At 53.9% G+C, this 22,073-nt stretch overlaps 1 protein-coding gene across 4 annotated transcripts in view; it reads right to left on the reverse strand.

The window, feature by feature from the left end:
- The window catches only part of HDAC7 (histone deacetylase 7), a 37,958-nt gene that overhangs the window by 11,850 nt on the left and 4,035 nt on the right, over positions 1–22,073 (reverse strand). For 2 of the 4 annotated variants that reach the window (XM_049882930.1, XM_049882931.1), the window contains exons 2-13: positions 9,558–9,608; positions 5,818–6,014; positions 5,610–5,700; positions 5,221–5,332; positions 4,421–4,536; positions 4,079–4,204; positions 3,576–3,667; positions 3,297–3,407; positions 2,963–3,143; positions 2,560–2,756; positions 2,149–2,322; positions 1,124–1,352 (exon numbers count right to left, since the gene is read on the reverse strand). In XM_049882930.1, the coding sequence (XP_049738887.1) occupies positions 1,124–1,352; positions 2,149–2,322; positions 2,560–2,756; positions 2,963–3,143; positions 3,297–3,407; positions 3,576–3,667; positions 4,079–4,204; positions 4,421–4,536; positions 5,221–5,332; positions 5,610–5,700; positions 5,818–6,014; positions 9,558–9,608 (1,677 nt within the window). The remainder of the gene's footprint in view (positions 1–1,123; positions 1,353–2,148; positions 2,323–2,559; positions 2,757–2,962; positions 3,144–3,296; positions 3,408–3,575; positions 3,668–4,078; positions 4,205–4,420; positions 4,537–5,220; positions 5,333–5,609; positions 5,701–5,817; positions 6,015–9,557; positions 9,609–22,073) is intronic. The other 2 variants (XM_049882933.1, XM_049882932.1) reach the window with 2 other exon arrangements.

Raw genomic sequence — 22,073 nt, forward strand, 5'->3', positions numbered from 1 at the left:
CCTAATGTCAGGGGTCTCACCCGTAGAGGCCACCTCAAACAATGAGAGGAGAAAGAATTCCTAGGAAACCCCCAAACTGGGAGCTGGGGAGCCCCACGACACTGGGCCATGTGATAAGACAAAGGTAGTTTTTGGGCAGTGACCAGCAGGGAGATGCCACTGGTGGAGGCCGCTGAGCACGGCCAGGCAGGGTCAGTGCTCCAACCTTTCCAGGGGGCATTTTCATGGCATCGCAGGGCACCAAGAACCTTCAGGATGCTCAGGCCATTTTACCCAGGAATGCCACTCCTTAAAACCAACTGATCTTCGGAAAATACTCCCAGAGGTGAGTACAGGTTTATATATAAGGAAATTAAAATGAAGAACTATCAGGAACAATCTAAATGTTCAACTAACGAGAAATGTTTAGATAAAAATAAAATACTGCGTGAAATACTAGGAAACTCACATTGTTTGAGGACTGAGTAAAATGTAGTTATGCGGATATGGTATTTGTACTCAGGCTGGAGCAAAGAGTGGATTGAAATATAGCAAAATTTAAGATGGGTTATCTCTGGGTGGTGAGCACTGGTTGATTTTATTTTATTCTTATGCTTCTCTGTATTCTTCAAAATTTCTATTATACTTTTGAACTATTTTTACAATCAGAAAAACAATCAGTATCATTTTTAAAGCACTGAACTAGTTGGCAAAAAAAAAAAAAAAAAACACCAATCCCGTTGCCACTGAATCAATTCCAACTCATAGTAACCCTATAGGACAGAGTAGAACTGCCCCATAGAGTTTCCAAGGAGCGCCTGGTAGATTCAGACTGCCAACCTTTCGGTTAGCAGCCATAGCTCTTAACCACTATGCCACCAGGGTTTCCAAACTAGTTATCAAGAGACCCAAATTCCCTGGCCTGACCACTAGCTTGCTATCTGACCACAAGCTGGTCACCTTAGATTTCCTAAGCCTTAGTCTCCCCATCTGTGAAAGGAGAATAACCACCCACTCCACCTACTTCATGGGAGGTTGTGTGGATCAAATGAGATGAAGGAAGCATTCTAAGAATGCCCTGAGTGACACCATGACACAAACATAGCCTCACACCCCTGGCCCCTCACTCCAACCCTGGTTTTACCTGTGGTGAAGGGCAGGGTCCTGGCGGGGGTCTCAGAGCTGGGAAGGACACGAGCCTGGCTAACGGGCTCTGGGGCTGGCAATGAGGCAGGTGCAGCTGGGGAAGACTGAGCCCTGGACAGAGGCCGGTGTCCACCCTGGGCCAGGGGAAGCAGCACAGAGTCCCCAGGGCCTCCCCTGGGGAGCCGCGCCACCAGTCGCTGCTGCTGCTGCTGCTCCCAGAGGAACACCTGAGGGGAAGAGGGAGCCTCAGCTGCCACTATCTCAGGATCCTGCCCCATTGGCTTCTACCGACTATCCTGACAACCTCCAGGCAGGCTCCCTTTTCTGGTGAGATTCCAGGATGCTCTGCCTCTCTGCTGGGCTCTGTCTTTGATTCTCAGAGCCCCCTGCCTCCACCAGCCCCCAGTGGCCTGCATCACAGACTGACCACCCAGGTCCACTGGAGCTACCTGGGCCCTTGGGTCTCCAAAGTCAGAGCCCAGGAGAGGGACCTCAGGCCCAGCTCAAACCAGGATCTCCTTGTCTCTAGGGACTACAACTGCCCAAGGGTGTGGGGACCTGAATGACCTGCTGCCTGGGTGTAGACTGTTGCCATGGCTGGACTCACACAGTGCGAACATTATGAGGTTGAAGCACTTGAGCCTGGCTCTGTCTCACTCTTGCCCTAGCCACCTTCCTGGGGTTGGGATGCCAGTCACAGGGGAGAAGTACTAGGGCAGGAGTGTGTATAGTTTCCTGAAAGGCCAGCTTCTCTGCTGGAAAAGGGACATGGCTTCACCCTTAGACTGGCAGGCTGCTGGAGCATATGCATATGTGTGCACATGTTTGTGTGTATGCGTGTGTGCACGTGTCTGTGTGTGTGTGTGTGTACACACCCTGGTGTGGATGAGACATGCAAGGATCTGTGTCAGGCAACCATGGGTCCTGGACCTGTCCCTGCACTGATGTCACACCTCCCACCTTATCCTGGGTCCCACCGTCTTCTGACTACACCCTCTGAAGGGCACGTGGGCATTCTCATACCTGCTGGTGCTGCTGAAGAGAAAAGGGGCCTCTGGCCTCTGGCTGCCCATGGCTTGACTCCCTGTGTTCCAGGCTGTCGTCTCCCACCTGCCCCACGCCCCCGCCATCTGTCTCTAGGTCCTCAGCTGAGGGTATCTGCCGTAGTCGGGGCTTCTCACTCGGCTTGGCTGGCCTCTAGGGAAGGGAGATGCCTGGGCTGAGCAGCCACGCTGGAGTGAGGGGTGCAGGGTGGCAGGTGGTGGGCGGGCTAGGCGGCCACTTGTCTTGCTAGGACTCCAGCTTTGACCCCAGAGCTGCATTCTCTCTCTTGTCCTCCAGGGCCCTGCCCTCCCTAAGCCCCCCTTCCTCTTTCAGCTGCCAGAAGCCCGGTTAAGCACCCCCTCGCCAACTTCCCTACCCACTTTCCCTCACCTTGATCAGCTGGACGTGAGGTTTGAGCCGTTCCAGGCGGGGCTGCAGGGGGCCCAGCGGTGGGGGGGCAGTGGTGCTGGGGGGCAGGGGCTCTGAGCGGGTCCGGCTCAGTGGCCGGTGGAGGCCTGACCCGGAGAGCCGCTCGGTGGTCAGTAAGGACTGGGCCAAGTGGAAGGGCAGGGGCCCAAGCCCAGGCACTAGAAAGAATGGGGTCGGGGGCATAAGGAGGGAACTCTAGGGAGCAATGAAAGAAGCAAGGGCATGGGGGAGGGGGACAAAGCAGGGAGGTACCCAGGAGGGCAGGGAGCTGGAGAGCAGGCAAGAAGGACAGGCCCCTCCCCAAGCTTGGCCCTTAGCAGGGTACAAGGGCCCAGCCCCTTCACCAAGAAGCAAGGGGACTCACCAGTCAGCAGCGGGGCATGAGAGACTGAGGGGTCTAGGAGGAGGATGGGCTGTAGGCGAGAGGGCAAGGTGCTCCCAACTTCAGGCTCCAGGCCAGGAGGCAGGAAGAGGGGAGCATGGGGGCTCCCCAGAACCGGTCCCCGAGGACCCAGAGTTGGATGAGTCCTGCGGTCCCCATCAGCCTGGGGAAGAGGTGAGAAGCCATCACAGGAGGACAGTGCAGGAGGGAGACGAGCAGTAAAGGTGAATAGGGGCAGGTGGTGGGAAGGGAGTGAGTTGGGGGTGAAGAAGCTGCAGGAGCCTGGAGTCGGGGGAGGGGCACCCCGGCCACTCACCCTGGCAGGGGCGGGCAGCCCCAGCGTGATTGCGGGCAGCAAGGACACTGTCGGCAAGGTGAATGGAGCCAGAGAGGTCTCCTGCAGCCGCAGCCACTGGGCCAAGAGCGCCTGCCACGGGGAGCAGGGCGAGGGGTCACCGCTCCCAGGCTGCTACCCCTGGGCATGCCTTCCCGGAACTCCCAGAGGCTCAAGGGGTGGGGGTCGGGGGGGTGGTTTGCAAAGCAAGAGCTGAGCCTCAGACCTACTCGGGAGAGCCTAAACCCTGTGAGGCCTTACCTCAGAGCCCAGGACTGGGTTGGGGCCGTGCTCACTGTCGTTGGGGGAGCTGCACCCTGACGCGGGTGTGCTGCTGCTACTGGGGGATGAGTCTGGGGGTTAGGGAGAGGGGGGTGTGCAGTCAGAGGCCAGAGCCAGCCCCCTGGTCCTGGACATCCAGGAACAAGACCCCTGCCCCTATGGGCGGCCTCTGCTTCCTGCTTTCTTTCTTGAAAAGCAGGAAGAAAGCAGCCCCCGACTAGGCTACAGGGTGCCTTTGGACAGTTTTTGTAAAGGTGCCCCTTCTCCTGGACAGTTGTCAGCTTAGTCACAGAGCATGGCTGTGTTTTACCCCTAGCTCAGTCCCCTGGCCAGGAAGGAATCTATGAGTAGGCCACACCCTGTACAACCTCACACAGGGCCCTGAGGAGGGGACCGCTGTCAGGGGGTGGGAGACCAGCCCCAAAGGGACAAGACCACCCAGCTTTAAGGATGTCACCCCCACCCGCCCTGCTGGCCCTCACCCCCGAGGGTCTCCGCTGGCCGCCTCCGCAGACTGGGTGGGGCACTCTCCTTCCGCAGCAGCGGATTCTTCCTTCTCTCCAGGGACTTCTTAGGCTTGTAGCGCAGCTTCAGGTTGGGCTCAGAGACTGTGGGGAGCACCAGCATTACTCAGGCCCTACCCTTCTCTCCTCTGCATTAGCCCCTCACACCCAGTCACCACTTCTGGGTTAAGGCAAGAGAAGGCAGAGGGGGAGAAAAAACCACAGCGTGCTGGCCTTTCCCAGGCCCAGCCCAGCCCTCCACACTCCTGACCTACTGTCCAAGGTCCTTCCTCTAAGCACCCACCTGTCTGTCCTGCTCACCTGTCTTACGCAGGGGGAAGTGCTCTGGGGGGTCACTGGGCAGGCTGGGAACAGGAGGCAGAAAACTGCTGAGCATGGTGCGGGTGGCTCTTTCTGTCTCCAAGGACTCGAGAGTTCTGTAAAGTGAGTGCCAAGGCTACTTCAGAGGGCAGGAACCCAGAGGCCTGCAGCCACCTCACTCTGCACAACCACCTTCATTAGTACCTCTTCTGCTCCAGGGCTCCTTCCTGAGCCTGGGCCCTGGAGACCCGCCTCCATAGTCACTGTCTCTGCCGGGTGGTGGGGGGTAGGTAGCAGAGGACAGGGTGGAGCAGCATGGGGCCAGCAGGAATGGGGCCATCTCCAGGTGACAACAGCAGGCCACCCACCCCTCCCAGCAGTGCAATCTACAGATCTCTGATCTAGGCAGAGAAGCCAGTGACTCAGGGAGCCTAAGTCAGGGGCTAGACAGGGTGGGGACTCTGTTCCTCTCACAGGACAGGAACACACTCTAGGCACCGGGACATTTTTGTGTTTAGGGGTAGGTGTAAAGAGAGAAGGGACTCATAGAAAAAGGCCAGGGTGTGGTGTGTGTGTGTGTAGGGAGGAAGGCCTCACTGAAGAAAGAGAGAATTACAGGAGAGAAGGCTGGTGTCAGTTGGGAGAGGACTTGGGCGACATAATGTTTAGGAGTAAAGGAGAAGGGTTGGGTGATAAGCATCTGGGGAGGCAAAGGGGCAAATGTGTGTGTGCTCACCAATATCCATAGGGAGGAAGGAGCATGGTGGGGATGCGAGGTAGCAGGAGGGAAGGGAGGGTACCTGTAGGGAATGCTGGGGCTACTGGGATGGACTGTTCTCTCTAGGGCTGCCTGCTGTTTCTTCAGAATCACCTCCGCCAGCTTCTGCTTAACCACACTGCTGGCTATGGCACCTGCAGGGGAGGAGAATCACGAGCGGGCTGGGGTGGGTGGGTAGACTGGCTTCCTGGCACATTCTCTGCCCATTGCTCTGTCCACACCCCTAGTACGAGGTGTCCCAGGGACTCCGCAGGCAAGAGCCGAGCTGGAAGTGCCACCCCTCCTGTGAAGCTACACCCACATTCACAAGCAGAGCCTGCAGGCAGAGGGAGACCTGGTGGCCTTCGTGTAGGCACACTGTGACCCTCCCGCCCCCTCTGTGTCCCCCGTGCACACAGCTGCCGTCCTTACTCCGCTTGCTCTTGTCCTTATTGAGAAGCTGCCGCAGTTCTTGCTCCTGCTGCCCCACCTGCAACTCAGGCATCGGCGTGTCCATTGAGAGCTGTGGACAGAGTCGGCAGCGCGGGAAGGGACAAGGAGTTACGGGGCTGAGACTAGGGTCCGGGAAGGCTGCAGGGAGGGGTGGGGGCTGACCGGTGTGCAGGATGTCTGCCTTTACCCTCAGGGGCTCCGCGGAGCGCTGCTGCTGCTGCTGCTGCAGGCCTGCTAGGAAGAGGTGATGGTGCAGGCGCTGTGAGTGCTGCAGGGCCAGCAGTGTGGGCTCCGGGGTGGGCTCCACTGGGGGCCGCTGGCCCACCCGCAGATCCATGGGCTGAGGCTGGGGGCCTGGTGTGTCTGCGTGGGGCGTGAGGCGGCCTGTGGACAAAGAGGTCAAGGTCAGACAGAAAGTTTGTGCGCAAGGAGTGTAGCTGCAGCCTAATCAGCCCCCTCAGGCTCAACAATGACAAGACACCCTCACAGAGCCTTCTCATTTAATCCCAGAGCATAGAACCGGTTTGTTCCGGTTCGAAACCCTGCTGAGAATTTGCATTTCCACCCCAGATCCACTGAATCAGATCTGACAGTTTAACAAGATCCCCAGGTGATTCTTGAGAACCACTGCTCTACTAGTGGCTCTTAGAATTTGGACCCTAATTAGCAGCATCAGCATCACCTGGGAACTCGTTAGAAAAGCAAATTCTCTGCAGGGGTTCAAACCGGACCGAACCAGTTCAAAGCCCTGTTTAATCCTCACTCTGATCCTGCAAGGAAGGTATTATCAATTCCGTTCCAGCCATGAGAAAGGAGTCATATGCACGGCACAAAGCTACCCTCTGTTGCTACTGGTGGTCAGGTTCAGCCTCCAGACTCCAAGCATAGTGCTTCCCCACTAAGCCTGGGGCTGAGGGCTTCACCTTGTGAGGGATTTGGTGATGGGCTATGGCCCTACCGGTTCACTCTGGGCCCTGCCCTCCCCAATCTCCCTGCCCCTGGAATTGGAGAATTTGGCTCAGCTGCTCTCTAACGAGCTGGGCTCAAAGGCAGCCATTTGGCAGGCAAACAGTCCTACTTTGTTCTGTCTCCAACTTTTATCCACCCCTCTCAGACTTGCCACACTCTATTCTGGGTCGTGGGATAAAAAAGTGATGCCTTAAACCTGTAGCCACCCTGGCCTACAACCCTGGGCCTGCTGAGCCCTGTTTGCAGTACAGGTTCCTCAGCTCACTGGGCCACACGGGCATAAAGTCTGCTTGCCAGGTCTGGGCCTAGCACAGTGAGGACCGCAGGGTCAGCTGCCCCTTCTCAAGTGTCCTTAGCACCCACGCCAGGCACACCCTGCCAAGGCTGTGGGTGCAAAGGCTATTTATAACTAGCTGCCAGAGCAGACTCTACGCCTGTGCACTACACCAGGCCAGGCTGGGCTGAACAGCCAGAGATGTGCAAGACACTTAGAGGTAGGACCTTTGCAGGGGGGTCTCCTGGAGAAGGAGAGAGGTTAGGGTGGGAGCAGACTACCCTATGACAGGGAAAGCCTGAGAGGTGACCGGAGAGGCTGCCTTCAGCACTTCCAAAGCGAGGCATCCCCCAACAGGGCAGCCGTAGGCTGTTCTCTGGGCCTGGGTTGAGGGGCACTGGGAAAGTACCCTGGGAAAGCAAGCAGCACGCTAGTCAGGGAGTCAGGAAGTTCAGCATCCAGGCCCCACTGAACATTATTAATCACAGTCTTAAGATTGTGGCATACGTGCATGAGTGTCTACAAAAGCCTTCCACTTCACCCCCATGACACCCTGGGAGCTAGGTATTACTATTCCATTATCCCAAATGAGGAAACTGAGGCTCAGAGGGGAAGGGCCTGCCCAAGGCCACCCAGCTAGGCAGGAGCATGGATTCCAGTCCTGCTGAGGCTGGTGCTGTTTTCCCACCAACACTCTAATGCGCCATGGGCTTTCAGGAAGTCCCCTCCCCTCAGGGGAGCTTCTCACTGGGCAAAGAGAGAGGGGCTTGCAGTAGATGGTCTCTCAGGGGCCTCCCACTTTAACAGTCTCTGACTATGAGATGGCCACAAGAAAACAGCCAAGCAAGGACGTGCCTGCCACAACCCTCTGGATGGATATCAGAGGCTGGAGGTGATGGGTGTATACCCCAGTGCAGCCCCACAGAGAGGGCTAGGAGGCAAGGCATGGCTTTGATGCCCCCACTCCTTATTCATGCACCCCCCCTAAGGACTCTAGATTCTCATTCCTGTCAGTCTGGGCCTCTAACACCAACACAACCCTGCCCCATGTTCCGGTGCCCTGGCTTCCTGAGGGGATTCCCTGCTAATGTAAGAGGGAGCCCTAGGAGATGCCAAGGCATGACACTCAGGCCCAAAGCCTGCACCTTCAGCCACACACAAACTCTAAGCTCCTCCTGAGCAGTGGCCCACCCCTCACTCTCAGCACTGAACAGTGTCCAGAGGAGAAGGCTGCTGAGAAGGTGGGAGGGGCTCTGCCTGGAACCCTGGGAATGCCTCTCAGGGGCTCCACAATCTACTCCTAACCCGGCTTCTCTCTGCTTGGTCTTCTACATCTGGACCCAAATCCCCCACCTCAGCCATAGCTGTCAATGGAGCCCTGGGAATGCCTCTCAGGGGCTCCACAGTCTGCTCCTAACCTGGATTCCCTCTGCTTGGTCTCCCACCTCAGCCATGAGCTGTTACTGAACCCTGTACTTTCTGTCCTCTGAGCTTTTGCTCATACTGTCCCCGTCTGTGCTTGTCCTTACCCCTACGTTCTAATTTTCCAATTCTACCCTTTCTTCCAAGCCCAGCTGGAGCCCCTCCTCTCCCCTGGACCCAGCCCAGTGTCCAGGGTCCCACCCTCTCTTGGACTTCAATCACGTTGGCTATTCATGGGACCACAGCTGAGTTTAGCTCCATAGAACAGGGACTTGGTTTGTTCATTGCTCATTATCCCCAGCACCTAGCACATGATAGGCACTCAATAAATACTAGTCAAATCAATCACCAAATCTCTGTATCTCCCAGAAAATGCCTGGGACAGTACCCTGGCACATAGGCATTAACGTTTCCTGAACGAATAGATGAACTCATCAATCAGTCATCCCTCATTTGGCACTGGCCACATATTGCATTCCATCATTCTCTCTCTATTTGTGTGTCCTGTCTCTCCAACCTACCTATAAGCTTTTGGGAAGCCAGAACTGAAGCAAGGAGACTACCTGGCCTTCCATTTCTCCCTGCCATATGTTATTACTAGATGTCAGGCTATGACCTGCATTCAGTGGACCTGCAGTGGATAATTGCTGCAGGTAAGGAAGGGGCAACCCCTCATTCACTCCAGCTCTAGCCCCATGGGCATGTCCTAGGTCAGAGCAGCAGCAGGAGGTCCACTCCAATCCTTCCTTAGGCAGCCTAACAGCAAAGGAGGCATAGGCCAACAGGGGAAGGAGGTGAGGAAGGGTGAGAGAACCAAGGTGAGGGGGTCCTCTCCCACCCAAGCACCATGAGGCCGCCTTCCATCCTCCAGGGCTGCCAGGCCCACCTTGCAGGGCTGGTGTGAGGACTGAATGAGTCAACATACTAGACTACGCCTGGCCCAGTGCCTGAGGTAGGGCAGAGGTCTGAATATAAGCATGAGTTCCTGGCTTTCCTTTCTGTTTCACTACAACCAGCCAGGACCAGAAGGATGCCCTGTGTTTCCTTTTCCTGTCAAGCTCCTAGCACTGGGACCAGCCTGGATCCAGAGATGCCTCTCTTGCCGCCATTCCTCACCTCTTTTCCTAAGACCATAACCTCCCAACTCTCTGACCAACCAGCTAGCTATCCTGCGTCCCCAGCCCCTCAGCTTCTCATTCTTCTTGTGTCCTTTCCATCCCTCATCTTCCACTCCCCCAGTCTCCCTCAGGCCTGAGTCTTACCTGTGCCAGGGGGACTGGGACAGTGGGTGCCCGGGCTCACCTGGGTCCCATCTGCAGAGAGAGGAGAGATGAAGTGAAAGGGCTGCAAGGAGCAGTGAGGGGAAGGGGGAAGGAAGGAGACAGGGCCAACCCAGGTAGGCTCACTGCCACTCTAGTAGGCTCTACTTCAGCTTGAGCTCCCCAAAATTTGGGGCCTCTATAAGATGCTAACCAAAAGAGAGGATTCCCCACCCCAGTCCTCTCTCAAACTCCCATGCTAGCTGAGAGGGATTCCCAACCCCCTCTTCCTCATCTAACCTACTAAGTGACTCAGATATCTCAGCCTGACTGAGCCCAGGCCACAGTAGGAACCTAGGGAGGTCCCAGCTTAGCCGTCCCTGATGTGGTCTGTACAGTCTTCCCTGGGCAGCCACACCAGTCTCCCATAGCCTGAAGAAGAGGGCTGGGGAGGTGAGGTGGAACCAGAAGTGGGAAAGCATGGCTGGTGAGGCTGCACTATAGATGCCAGGAGGGAGATGATGGGAAGGAGAAGCCTGGAGAAGGGGGAGCTGTGGCCTGGCCAGAGACTCCACAGGTGGGCATATAAAGGCGAAGGTGAGAACAGGAGGCTCCCACAGGAGGGAAGAGACTGGGACACAGGCTGAACGTGGAGTTAGGTCTGGTGGGAGTCATGAAGCGGCAGTCTGGAACACATAGCCTGAGGACCCCACATGAGGGCCCCTTTCCCAGACTGCCCCATCCTATGTCTTGCTGCCTTCATTTCCCCCAGAGAAGAGGCCCACTCAGCCTCTTCCTCAGATAATCTGAAATAGAAAGTTTTCTTTTAGAAATAGCCATCTCTCTCAGGCTCCTAAGCCTCCCATTCCATCCCACTATGAGCCCTCAAAGCCCTAGAGTAGACCCCGAGCTGAACAGCAGCAGACTGATCCCAGCAACCCCAGAGGTGAGTCCTGAGGCCTCCTGTCCAAGATGGACAACTTCCCTTCCTGTCGTCCCAGCTCAGGGCCAAGAGGACAAGAGGCTGGAAGACTGAGAGGACGACTGGAGAGAGGATTTGATGGACACACAGAAGTACTCCTTTAGCCAGACTTGGGGCAGAAGGGATATTTTCCAAAGGACAACCAGTGGGAGCTGCTTTTTTAGGTCTGGGTTTCAGGGGCAGCCACAGTTCCTCTTCCAGAAGTTGAGAAAGGAGAACTCCCTACAGGCAGACACGCTGGGGGAGGGCACAACTCTAGGCCCAGGGAGACTCCACTGAGACACCCTAGTGCCCTATGCTTCAATGGCACAGCTTGGCAGGGAAATGCCACTCCACCCATTCAAATTCTGCTCATCCTGTGGGGTCTAGCCCAAGCCCATCTCCTGTGACGCTCACATTTATTCTGTGTCCAACATCTCGATACTTCGTTAATCAAGGTTTCTATGGTTTCACTTGTAAGCCATACCTACCTGTATGTGACACCTCGCTGGGCACATAGCAAGCTTTGTTTGAATCTGGTGAATCAAACACAATGACTCTCTCCTAGCCACCTGCCTAGGACATAGCATGAATATTTCTCAGTTGGCCCTTCTTCAAATTTTGTGAACCCCAAGGAGCTCACTCACGCTGGAGGCAGACTCCTCCTCAGGACATGGTTAACCACTCCCTCAACCAGGGCTTTCGTAAGGCCTCCTCTTTCTTCTGCAGGACCTATCCCCGAAGAGAGGTTTGTTTCTGAACTGGGCCCCAGGGCCACTCTCAGAGGCTTGTCAGGCCTCCAATCCCGGCCTTGGTCCTCTGCCTGCTGGGACCAGCCTGAAGGCTGGCCAGTAGCATTCACACTTGGAAGCAGAGCCAGGTTCTCTGTACCTTGCCCTTCTAGCAACCACAGATTCTGGACACCGTGCACTCTCTGGATGGGAGAAAATCAATGGCCCTGTACTCTAGTGTTTATTACCAGGCCGAGAATGGATACTTCGTGATGATGATCTATGATATAAACTCTGCTCAGAAAGCTGTGTGCGTGCATGTGTGCATGTCTGTGTGTGTGCTGGCAACAGAGGCTGCTTCCAAAAGCAATTCCTGGAAAAAATTCTGTTCCCCTTCCCCCTCACTCTCTGTGCTGAGAGCCCTTGAGTTCAGAAGAGCCCAGAGCCACAGAGATAAGACCTGGTGAACAGCTCTCCTTGTGTCCCAGAGGAAGACAATAAGTCCCAGCAAGGACTGGTATCCGAAGGCTCCCTGTCAGTGGCTGAACTGAAACCAGATTGCAGATATACTGTATCCCCGTACCGGCTTGAGTTTGAAGACCCTCTTCTCATCAGCCCCTCACTGCCCCTCTCAGAGGGCTGTGACCACTTATTTGGTGTCAGAGTGAAAAAAAATGAGGGTAGGAGTAAATGGACCTGAGGGACCAAGAATACTGCCTTCCAGAATTTCCCTATATTGCTCAAAATCTTGGCTCTAAACTGTTTGTTGCTCAGATTTATCCAGAACCCCGGGGGGCTCCAAGCTGGCTGGAAACTCCTGCTGAATGAAGTCTGGCAGGCTGCAACTGTCATGGAAATGGGGGTGTATAGCATAGGGGACATTGGCTTTGAGGTCTGATGGACCTAAGTTCAAACCCTGACTCCATCAGTGACCGGCAGGGAGAGCCAGAAACAGGGTTTAAGCCTTGGTTAAGCCTTGGTGGTTTCATCTGTAATAAGGGGATAAGAACCCCTACACTGAGGAGTTCACCTGAGATTAGCAACACTGCATGTGAAGCACTCAGCACATGTTAGGCGCTCCTTCCATGGTCATGGCTATTACTGTTTGCCTCCTGACCTTGTCTGCAGCCTCCCTTTTGGCATAGACAATCCAGTGTCTGGTCCCAACTATTCAGTGCATCCTCTCCCCTCCTATTCTAAAGTCCATTTTCTCCCCGATGCATTCCCTGCCCATCTCTTATCTCCTGCCTCTCCCAACTATACTCTCTTCCATCTGAACTTTTGTAAGCTAACTCTACGATGTGCTGGGAGTTGTTCTAAGTGCCTTTCATTTGTTAACTCACTTAACCGTCACGACAACCCTATAAGGCAGTTATTATTTTTATCTCCACTATACAGATGAGTAGACTGAGGCCCAGCAGTATTAAATAACTTGTCTGAGGTCACATAACATGAAAGTGGGTGAGCTGGGACTTGAGCCCAGACATTTGGGCTTTAGAATCCATGCTTTCAACTCAAACACTCCACTGCTCCTCCCCCAGCACTTCCACTCTCCACAGGCCAGTGGTGCAGGACAAATGCAGGACCCAGATGGGCACGGTGAAAGTTGCCAAATCACATACCCCTACAGAGGGCCTGTGCCAGAGGCAAACCCCAGCCCAGCTGCAGGTGAGAAGGCAGAAACTGCCTATTTCAGCTTTGAGCCCTTGTGAAGACAACCCTGAAGAATCACAACACAGAGGACTTTGTGGAAACCAAGCAATAATTTGGGACGACATGTCCCTGCCCTGCTCAGAACAAGGAGCTGGTCACAGGCAGGTCTTAGAGGAGATCAGGTGCCCTGCCATATCCCTGCTCTAGACGTTCCCCGAGTCCCTCTGAGACTCTCTCTTATCATCCCAAAGCAAGCTGCAGGGTTTCTCCTGTGCAGGCAGAGGGGCCAGCTGCCCATCAGGGCAGGGCCACGGTCCTTGCGAGCGGGTAAGAAGCGAGAACCCCGCAGCCAGACGAAGGCCTGTTGTCGGTCCAAGGCCAGGGAACCGAGAAGCTCCGCAGGCTCAGCAGCTGTGCACCAGACAGAAGACTGGAGGGATGTGTGGCCACAAAGCTGGCCTCCCACCTCCACCATGAGCGTGCCCCTTTCCCCGCCACCTCTGGGCGGCTGGGGCCCCGTGGCAGCTATTTTTAGCTCTTGACACCTGGGTATTTTGCAGCCGCAGGATGTCCGGTTTGGAGTCTCTTTCTGGGAATCCCACATGCGGCTGTTGTAAACAGCCCCACACAGCGGTGGCCGGAGCTGGGAGCCCTGCCCCTCCTTTCTGCTGTTTGAGATGAATCAAACAGGAAGCAGACGTAACCATGGCAGCGGCAGCTCGAGCTCCCTGGGGGTGGGAAAGCGTCCTCTCTGGCTCCTTGCCCTCCATCCCAGGCCCCCCATTCCACCCTATGGCCTCTCCTCACAGGCGGAGACCTGGCTGGATCCTGACGTAGGGAGCTCTGGGGCCATTCTGAGTTGCACATGGCCATGGGTTCTGGGGCTCTAGAGAGCCCTACTGTCCTCTGGTAATGAAAAACAAGGGTTCCTCCAAGCCCTGGCTGCCTTCTGGGGCCTCCCAGACCACCATTCAACCTCCCCTGCCCACCTTTTGTGAAGGGGGGGGGCACAGTTACTTCCTCAGGGTGGCAGGCCTAGAGTGCCTGCATCCACTTCCTGTCACCCTCGGCCTTCTCCTTACAGCATGGCCTGCTCCTGCACTGCCCTGCCCACTTACAGAATTCCTGAGCCGGCAGGCGCCCCTATTCCAAACTTCCTAGTCTAGACTGCCCCAGGATTTCTCAAGTCCAGAAAGCCCTCAAAGACTTAGAAGTTTCATGCTCATCCTCACTCCCCTGCTTCAGTATCTCCAATCCTTGAGATAGGAAGTTCATCGTGATATCTAACTTCCACCTTTCCTAACATCAGCAAAACATCCTGAGCAGTCAAGATTTGAGGGTCCATCTGTAATACGGGGATAAGAGTTTAGGTTCTGACAGCAGAGTCTGCCTTGTCCCTCCCTGTCTCACCTCTTGCCCCCCCAGCACCCCACTCAGGCCAGCTGCTCCTTCTAAGCCAGCCTGAGCTGGTCTTTCTCAAGGCCAGAGCTTGCCCCAACAGGAAGCATGGTCACCACCCCAGGACTGCCTCTCAGAACGGCTCCTTCTCCCCTCTGAGGTTTCACACTCATTCCTTGCTTCTTGTCTTTCCCTCAGCTCCTGAGCTCTTCTCGGCCAGACCCCTGCCTCCCTGTGTACCCTACTTCTGCCTGCCCACTGGTTCCGCCCCTCCCAGCTGCACGGGAAGCCTAGAGATGTGCCCCCTCAGCCCTCTCACCTCTGCCACCAAGACCACTCAGCTTCCTCCCAAGACTGCCAGGGAGACTGCTAAGGTATCATCATCATCATCCATGTACTGAGCGCTCACTGTGTGTCGATTATTGCGCTAAAGCACTGTAATATCTCACTTAGTTCTTACGTTGTTATTAGGTGCCGTCGAGTCAGTTCCAACTCCTAGCAACCCTAAGTACGACAGAACCAAACACTGCCCGGTCCTGCGCCATCCTCACAATCGTTGCGTAAATCTCTCTTGTTGAGGGTCTTCCTCTCTTTTGCTGACCCTCTAGTTTTCCATATAGAAGTCTTTTGTTTTTACCACATAACAAAACAAACAACAAATAATTTTAAAAACTTCAAGTTTTCCATATAGAGGTTTTTTTTGTTGTTGTTGTTTGCTCGTTTGTTTTAATTGTTACGTGGTAAAATGTTTCAATCTTTTCCTTTATGACCCCTGGGTTTTCTCTCCTGATTAGGATTCTTATTCCAAAATTTTAAGGAAATTCACCTATATTGTTTTAGAACTTTCATGGTTTTATTACATTTAAATCTTTGATCCAAACAGAATTTGTTTTGGCTCCATCTTTATTTCCCTCCTCCCCCAACAATGATCCAGTATCCCAACACCATTTGTTGAATGTTCTCTCTTTTCCCCATTGATTTGCATCAAAATGCTTGACTCTTTCCCAGGTTCTTGCCCTAACTTTTGGCTCTAACGTTATGGATTCCAACCCATTGGAAGACATAGTGATGCACTTGGAGTCATGGAAGGAGCATTGGGCCAGGTTCTAAACCTCTGTACTCATTTTACAAATGAGGAAACTGAGGCTTAGAGAGATTAATAAACTTGCTGAGGTGGCACAGATGGCAAGTGGGCTGCTGGGACTCCAGGCCCTTAGCTCATCATCACGACACTGGTGCACACAACCACTTCAGCCCACCTTCTATTGGGTGGTGAGGTGAGGCCACCAAGAGAGCTCAAGACAGTGTGTTTCTAGAGTCTGAGGCCTGGGCGTGACTCCCAGCACTGGCATGTTTCTATAAAGCGTGCAGGTGCTCACTGCTCTATCCAAAAACATCAACAACAACAAAAATAAAGACAAAGTCAGTAATCTCTGCCTTGTGTCCCTCACATGTGCGTTTTTTTTTTTTTTTGTCTCCAGGACAAAAAGCTCCCTTCTCATTTAATATTTTCCCTGCTTTTTACATATACACTTCACCATTTTACTGTGTTTCCTGTAAGCAACTTCAAGCAGGGTATAACTAAACAAGCAACCTCACCAAGCAGCTGTGGAGGAGCAAATGTGGTCTGTGAAAGCGCTCTGGAAACTGTCAGGCCCTGTGTCAGAGGCAGGTTGCATAATCAGAGCAAGCCACTCGACAAGTGGGTCCTCAGAGTGAATTCCCTTGGGGGGAAATGGTCTCTCTCACTCCAGGCCTCACACTCACAGGCAGGCCGGGGGCAGGTGGAAGGGGTGGAGGCACCCACTAGTGCAGAGAGAGCACCCACCTTGACAGAAGGCTCCCGGGGACTATGAACACAGACAGCCATCGGCACCCCGACCTGGGGCAGGGGAAGGCAGACACCACTGCAGAGACCCTGGCCTGTCCCATGGCCTGAGGACTGGACAATCACTACTAAGAATCAATAAGGAAGCATTGCGGATATGAGTCCATAAATAGCAACAAGCTATGAATGCTGGCACTCACGGGATGCCACATTAATATTAATGACAGTAAATACCCCAGAAGTCCTCATCTCAGTCATGCCCTAATGTCCCTCTCCTTTGCCTGTTATTTTTGGAGAACGGCAGAGGTCTGTCGAGCAGATTCTCCAGGTGGCCTATTCCCTTTTGCAGCCAGGGGTGCTTTTTTCCAGATCACAAATCTAGCCAGGGTGCTTGCACAGCCTTCAGGGAACTTAACCGCCAGACGCATGGTCCTGGATACTGCTTTGGACAAATCAGCTGCGAAGAACAATTTCAGGCCAACTGGATATTACATGAGATGAAAATTTACTGTAATGGAAGTTGGAGATCACTGACTAAAAAGACAGCATACACATGTGATCTCATTTTGGGAAAAAGAACAAAATATGAGGGCACACACGCAAATGGAAAGCTATGCAGTAAGGTATTCAGGTAGTGGTCTGAGTGACGGGGCTATGAGGTTTTTTATTTTTTAATTTTTGCTTGTCTGCACTGTCAGATTATCTACAATGTACACAAACTGCCTCTGTAAGAGCAGAACATTATATATCTGTGTGAAGGAGCTTGGGTAGCACAAGCGGTTTGCACTTGACTACTAACCTAAAGCTTGGCAGTTCGAATCCACCCAGAGGCTCCACAGAAGAAGGGCCTGGTGAACTGCTCCTGCAAAGACTACAGTCAAGGAAATCCTATGGAGCAGTTCTACGCTGCAACACATGAGGTGGTCATGAGTCAGAATTGACTTGAAGGCAATAGATTTGGTTTTTGGTTTTTCATCCGTATGTGTATGTGTGCACACATACACATACAAAGGTGGCACAGCATATGGGTAGCAAAGTCAAGGTAAGACCTCAGGTTTTGTGAGAACTAGGTCACAGGGCTTTCTTTCACTGACACTGCGTATTCTTGGAGCCCGTTCTCTGAGGTTCCGCGTCATCCATGGCCTAGTGTCCTCTGCCTCTCCTGAATCACACAGAGGGCCCAGCACAGGGCTGGGCACAAAATCAGGACTTATTTAATAAATGCCTGTAAGCTGAATAATAATCATTTCCTGAAAGCAAAGCTTCGTGGCTCTTCCAGGACCGCAGCGCTGGGAATACTCACTGCTAACATCACTGACCTTCCCATCCCTTCTCTGCCTCATATTCCTCTTAAGAGCTGCCAGGGAGGGGCTAAAATAAAGGTCACCTCAGCAGATGCTGGCAAGGTATCCCACTTCGGGGCCTTCAGAGGCAGTCCTATCCCAGACCCTCCCTAGGCTGATGTGGCTGCCACTTCTCAGTGCCAGCTGGCTGCAAGGCCCTTGGGTCCTTCCTTGCCCTGCCTCACTGGGTGAGGCTGGAGGACGTTGAGTGAAAGAGAGAAGGGGTCCACCCTGGGACTTTTGGCTCCAAACTCCCGCTATTCCAGGCCCTTTTGGGTGGAGAAATCTGGAATAGGGAATTTGGAATGGTTTTTTCTGTGAACTGGGGCTGGGCCCAGTTTCTGTTCCTTCATGTCTTTAACATTCCCTATCCCTGACCTTCAAAAATATAAACAATAACATTAATAATAATGATGAAAATTTAGCACGCACTGATTTCATGCCAGGCATGGGGCTTACTGACATTATCTCTTTAATCTTTATAGCAACTCTGTGGTGTTGAAACTATGATTTTCACATTACAGATGAAGAAACTGAGGCACAATTTGTCCAAGGACACACTTAGCTGTTTGTAGGAGAAACAGGGATTCTGTCAAGGTCACCTCATTCCTCACTCTGTGCCCTAACAAGAGGGCTCTTCTGCCTGGCCTTGCAATGGGCAAAGTCGGTGGTTTAAGGTGATAATTAGCATTTGTAGGGACAGGTGGTGCAACCGTTTAGCGCTAGCGGCCCTGGTGGCACAACCGTTAGGCTTAGCTGCTAACTGAAAAGTTGGCTTTGGAACCCATCCAGCGGCTCTGTGGGAGAAAGACCTGGTGATCTATTCCTGTAAAAACTAAAACCAAAACCAAACATGTTGCCGTGGAATCGATCCCGACTCAGCAACCCTACAGGACGGAGTAGAATTGCCCCACAGCGTTTCCAAGGAGTGGCTGGTGGATTTGAACTACCCACCTTTTGGTTAGCAGGGCACTCTTAACCACTGTGCTACCAGAACTCCTCTGTAAAAATTACAGACTAGAAAACCCTATGAGGCAGTTCTACTGTGTCACATGGGGTCTATCAACAAGTACAGGGGGCTTGAGAATCCACAAAGTGTTTGCTGTGGTGTCAATTCTGACTCATAGAGACCCTACAGGACAGAACAGAACTGCCCCACAGGGTTTCCAAGGAGCAGCTGGTGGACTTGAACTACCGACCTTTTGGTTAGCAGGCATAGCCTTCACCACTGTGCCACCAGGGCTCCGCAAACTATTTACATATGCATATATGAAAGTCCCCACTTAAAAGAATCGAAGGCTTGGAACCCTCAGCAGCCTTGCATGAGGTCCCACAGATACAGCTGGGATTCAAACCCAGGTGTTAGACCTCGGATTCCCACACTTCCTCCCCCTATATCACAAAATGCCCCTGGCCCAACTCAGCATGGCCTTAAAGGCCTGGAAGATTTGCATCCTTCTCCAGCAACTTCCTTCCAGGCTCTAGAACCCCAGTGCTCACCCCTCGCCCGGTGGGGGTGGGAATGGGGGTACAGTGCCAGGCACCCCATCAGTGGCTCCACCACCATGACTCACTCCTGGGACTCGGGGGAAACACAGCCAGTGCAGCCGGCAAACATTGCCCGCCGCCCGCCCCGCCCCCAGCTCCCCGCCTCCACATTTGCTAACCGAAACCGGGCTGCTGCTATTTTTAACCCTCCAGCTCTCCCTTGCCTGGGGCTCCCCCTTCACCCCACCCCCACCCCCTGCCCCAACCGGGTGCCACCAGCCTGTCATTCTGAGAGCAGTTCTAGAACCTGAAGGCCCCGGAGGGCGCAGCGGATGCCCCGGACGTGCAGCTTTGTGGGGCAAGCAAAACAAGACGGTTACAGCCCAGTCGCCGAATTCCCCCACCCCGGACTCTTTCCGAACCTCGCAGCCTGCCCCACTTCTCCCCAATAGCCTGGGAGCTGGGGGGGCTGGGGTTACTGCAGGAGCCAGAATTGGGCCCCTTGAAATGAATGGGCCCTGCAGAGAACTGAGCTGGACTCTTAAAGGGGAATGAGGGACCCCTCATGATCCCCAGGGCTGACGCTCAAGGTTTTCCAGAGCAAGGGTTTCCAATCCCTGAAGGCCACATGAGGGGAGGGGAGGAAGTGGTGTGGAAGCAGGGTGGCGAAGGTGAGTTTAGCTCAGGGCCCTCCTCATTAGAAGCAGCCCCCTTCCCACCCTGCTCTGTGGGTGTACAAGGGCCAAGGTGGAGCTTGGGCAGGGAAGGCCTGGAAGGCCCAGGAGTGAGTTCACCAGAGCTTGAAAAGGGAGGCCCAGGGTGGAATGACAGCCCTGGCAGGGTGTGGACCGAGGGAAACCGAGCTGGGCCTCTTGTCTTACATGAGGGCTCCTCTAATACTTAGGCCTCCAAGGAAAGGGCTGACTGGAGCCACCTCCCTGTAGCCTGAAGGCCTGAGACCCCCAAGAAAGGTTACCACCGGAGGTGAGAGGGTCTGAAGGTTGTTGGCCTAGAACAGGAACTTTAAGCCCAAGTTGCTGATGTGAAAGTTAGCCTCCCGATAGAGGGGTCAAGGGGCAGGGCTGCAGGTGGACCAGAGGGGGCATGCCCTTCTGGTTTATGTAGAGTTGGCTACTGGAACCCATCTGTCCTCTGGCCTTAGAGTCTCACCCAGTTTGGGGGTGCAGATTCCAGAGGCCTAGGAGGGGCACTGGAGCACCCAGGTGAGGAGCTGTGTCTGGACCCAGGCTTTCATCCATGCCCTCTCTCCTGCCCTGGGCCCCTCTCAGCCAGCCTCAGCCCTCTCTTGAGCCCTGTCCTCTTGGTCTCAGCTCCTCTCTCTAATCCAGCCCTTCTTTCTGGTTCTGTCCTTTCTTCCAGGTCCCCTTAAGTCTCAACCCCTCCTCCCTCCTCAGCGATTCCTGAGCCAGGTAAATAAATCCCAGTGGCCACAGAGGCAGCCGGGCTAGACCCAGAGGGGAGGGACTTGGCACAGTATTTCCCCAGGTGGGGAGATGGGGAGGAAGGGAATGAGGTGGGACGAAGGTGAGGCAGGAGGGTCAGGAATGGGGTGGAGCTTGAAAGCTCCTGGAGAGAGGCTGCCTCCTTCCCAGCACTCAGCATGCCCACAGGGTTCCCGGGAAGGCAGGCCCAGAAGGCAGATTCCCCCGGAAGGCAGGCCCAGGAAGGAAAAAGGCTGCTCTCCCAAGCAATAGAGTAGTCTCCATTTCAGCTCTGGTCAGCTCCCCTTTCTCACTCCCTCTGTCAACCTTTGGGGGCTGCTTGAGGTTAGGAGACCCTGTTGTCATCCATGCCAGTCGAGAGGTTGGCAGTTCAACTCCTGTCTTCGGCCTAGGTCCCCACCAGGGTCCATGCAGTTCCCAGGCATAGCTCAGCAGACTCTAAGGGGTCACTACTAGTTTGGGGAGGTGAGAAAGCATCAATGTCACCTTCCTGGCCACCCTATCTAAAGAAGTGCCACCTCGTTATTTCTACTGCTGTGCCCAGTTCATTTCCTTCTTAGGGCTTATCACAATGTGCAACCAGATACCTAGACTAGACTCATTTCTTTACTTGCTAATGTGTTACTGTGTGGCTCCTCCACTAGAGTGGAAGTTCCCTGAGGTCAGACACTCTGCCCATGTGTTCACTATGTACCTGTGCCCAGTGCATGGCACACAGCAAGGTGCAGTAAGTATCCAATGAACAGATGAATAGCTGAATGACTGGCTCAGTGAATGGGCCCCCTGATTGCCAACATCCCTTTAGGGTTGCTGCTCAACAGTTCCAGGATTTCCCCAGAGAGCAGGATGCAGGATGTAACAGGCATAGCAAGGTCAGGAAGGTTGGGACCCAGGGGAAAGGGCAGGCCCCAATCAGTGTCTGCACCAGCCCCATCTGCTCATTTCATCCCGCTGGGGTGGACATGCATGCATATGCACACGCACAGGGTACAAGAGCGAGTGGGAAGTCCTGGGCAGGTCTTGAAAGGCTTGAATTTTGTCTTGGTTCTTCTCTTAATAGCCCTGTGACCTTGGGCAAGCCCTTCTATGGATTTCAGGTTGCTCAAAAGAAAGAATGAAGAGGTTGGCCTGTATCGGTGGTCCTTAAACACGGCTACACGCCAGAATCACCTAAGGCACATGTTGAAATTCAGTTTCCCAGAGCCTGCCCCTGCAGATTCTGACTGCAATGTAGATCTAGAGGAGGGCCTGAAGGTCTTTATTTTTAACACACTCCCCAGGTGACTCTGAGGCAAATCGTCCAGGAACTGGCATCTGAGGGCCGTGGAGGAGATGGTGCATTCCAACCCATATGTGGACTTCTAGACTTCCATTAAAAAGTCACTCCTGCACAGGTACACATGTTGTAGTTGTTGCTGTGTGTCATCGAGTCGATTCCGACTCATACAGAGTTCCCAAAAAATATCCGTATAGCCTACAGAGCCAGAAGTTACAAAAGCATACACCATGCATCACACACATCTACACTTCTGACAAACACCCGACAGAGAACTACCACAGGGGTCACAAATTGTCAGGGAACCACACATATCTACCTACACAGCCTGGGGGCACAAACCCACCCACCTACCACACACCTGCCCAGTGTCACACA

The sequence above is a fragment of the Elephas maximus genome, chromosome 4, assembly GCF_024166365.1.
Source record: "Elephas maximus indicus isolate mEleMax1 chromosome 4, mEleMax1 primary haplotype, whole genome shotgun sequence".
NCBI lineage: Eukaryota > Metazoa > Chordata > Mammalia > Proboscidea > Elephantidae > Elephas > Elephas maximus.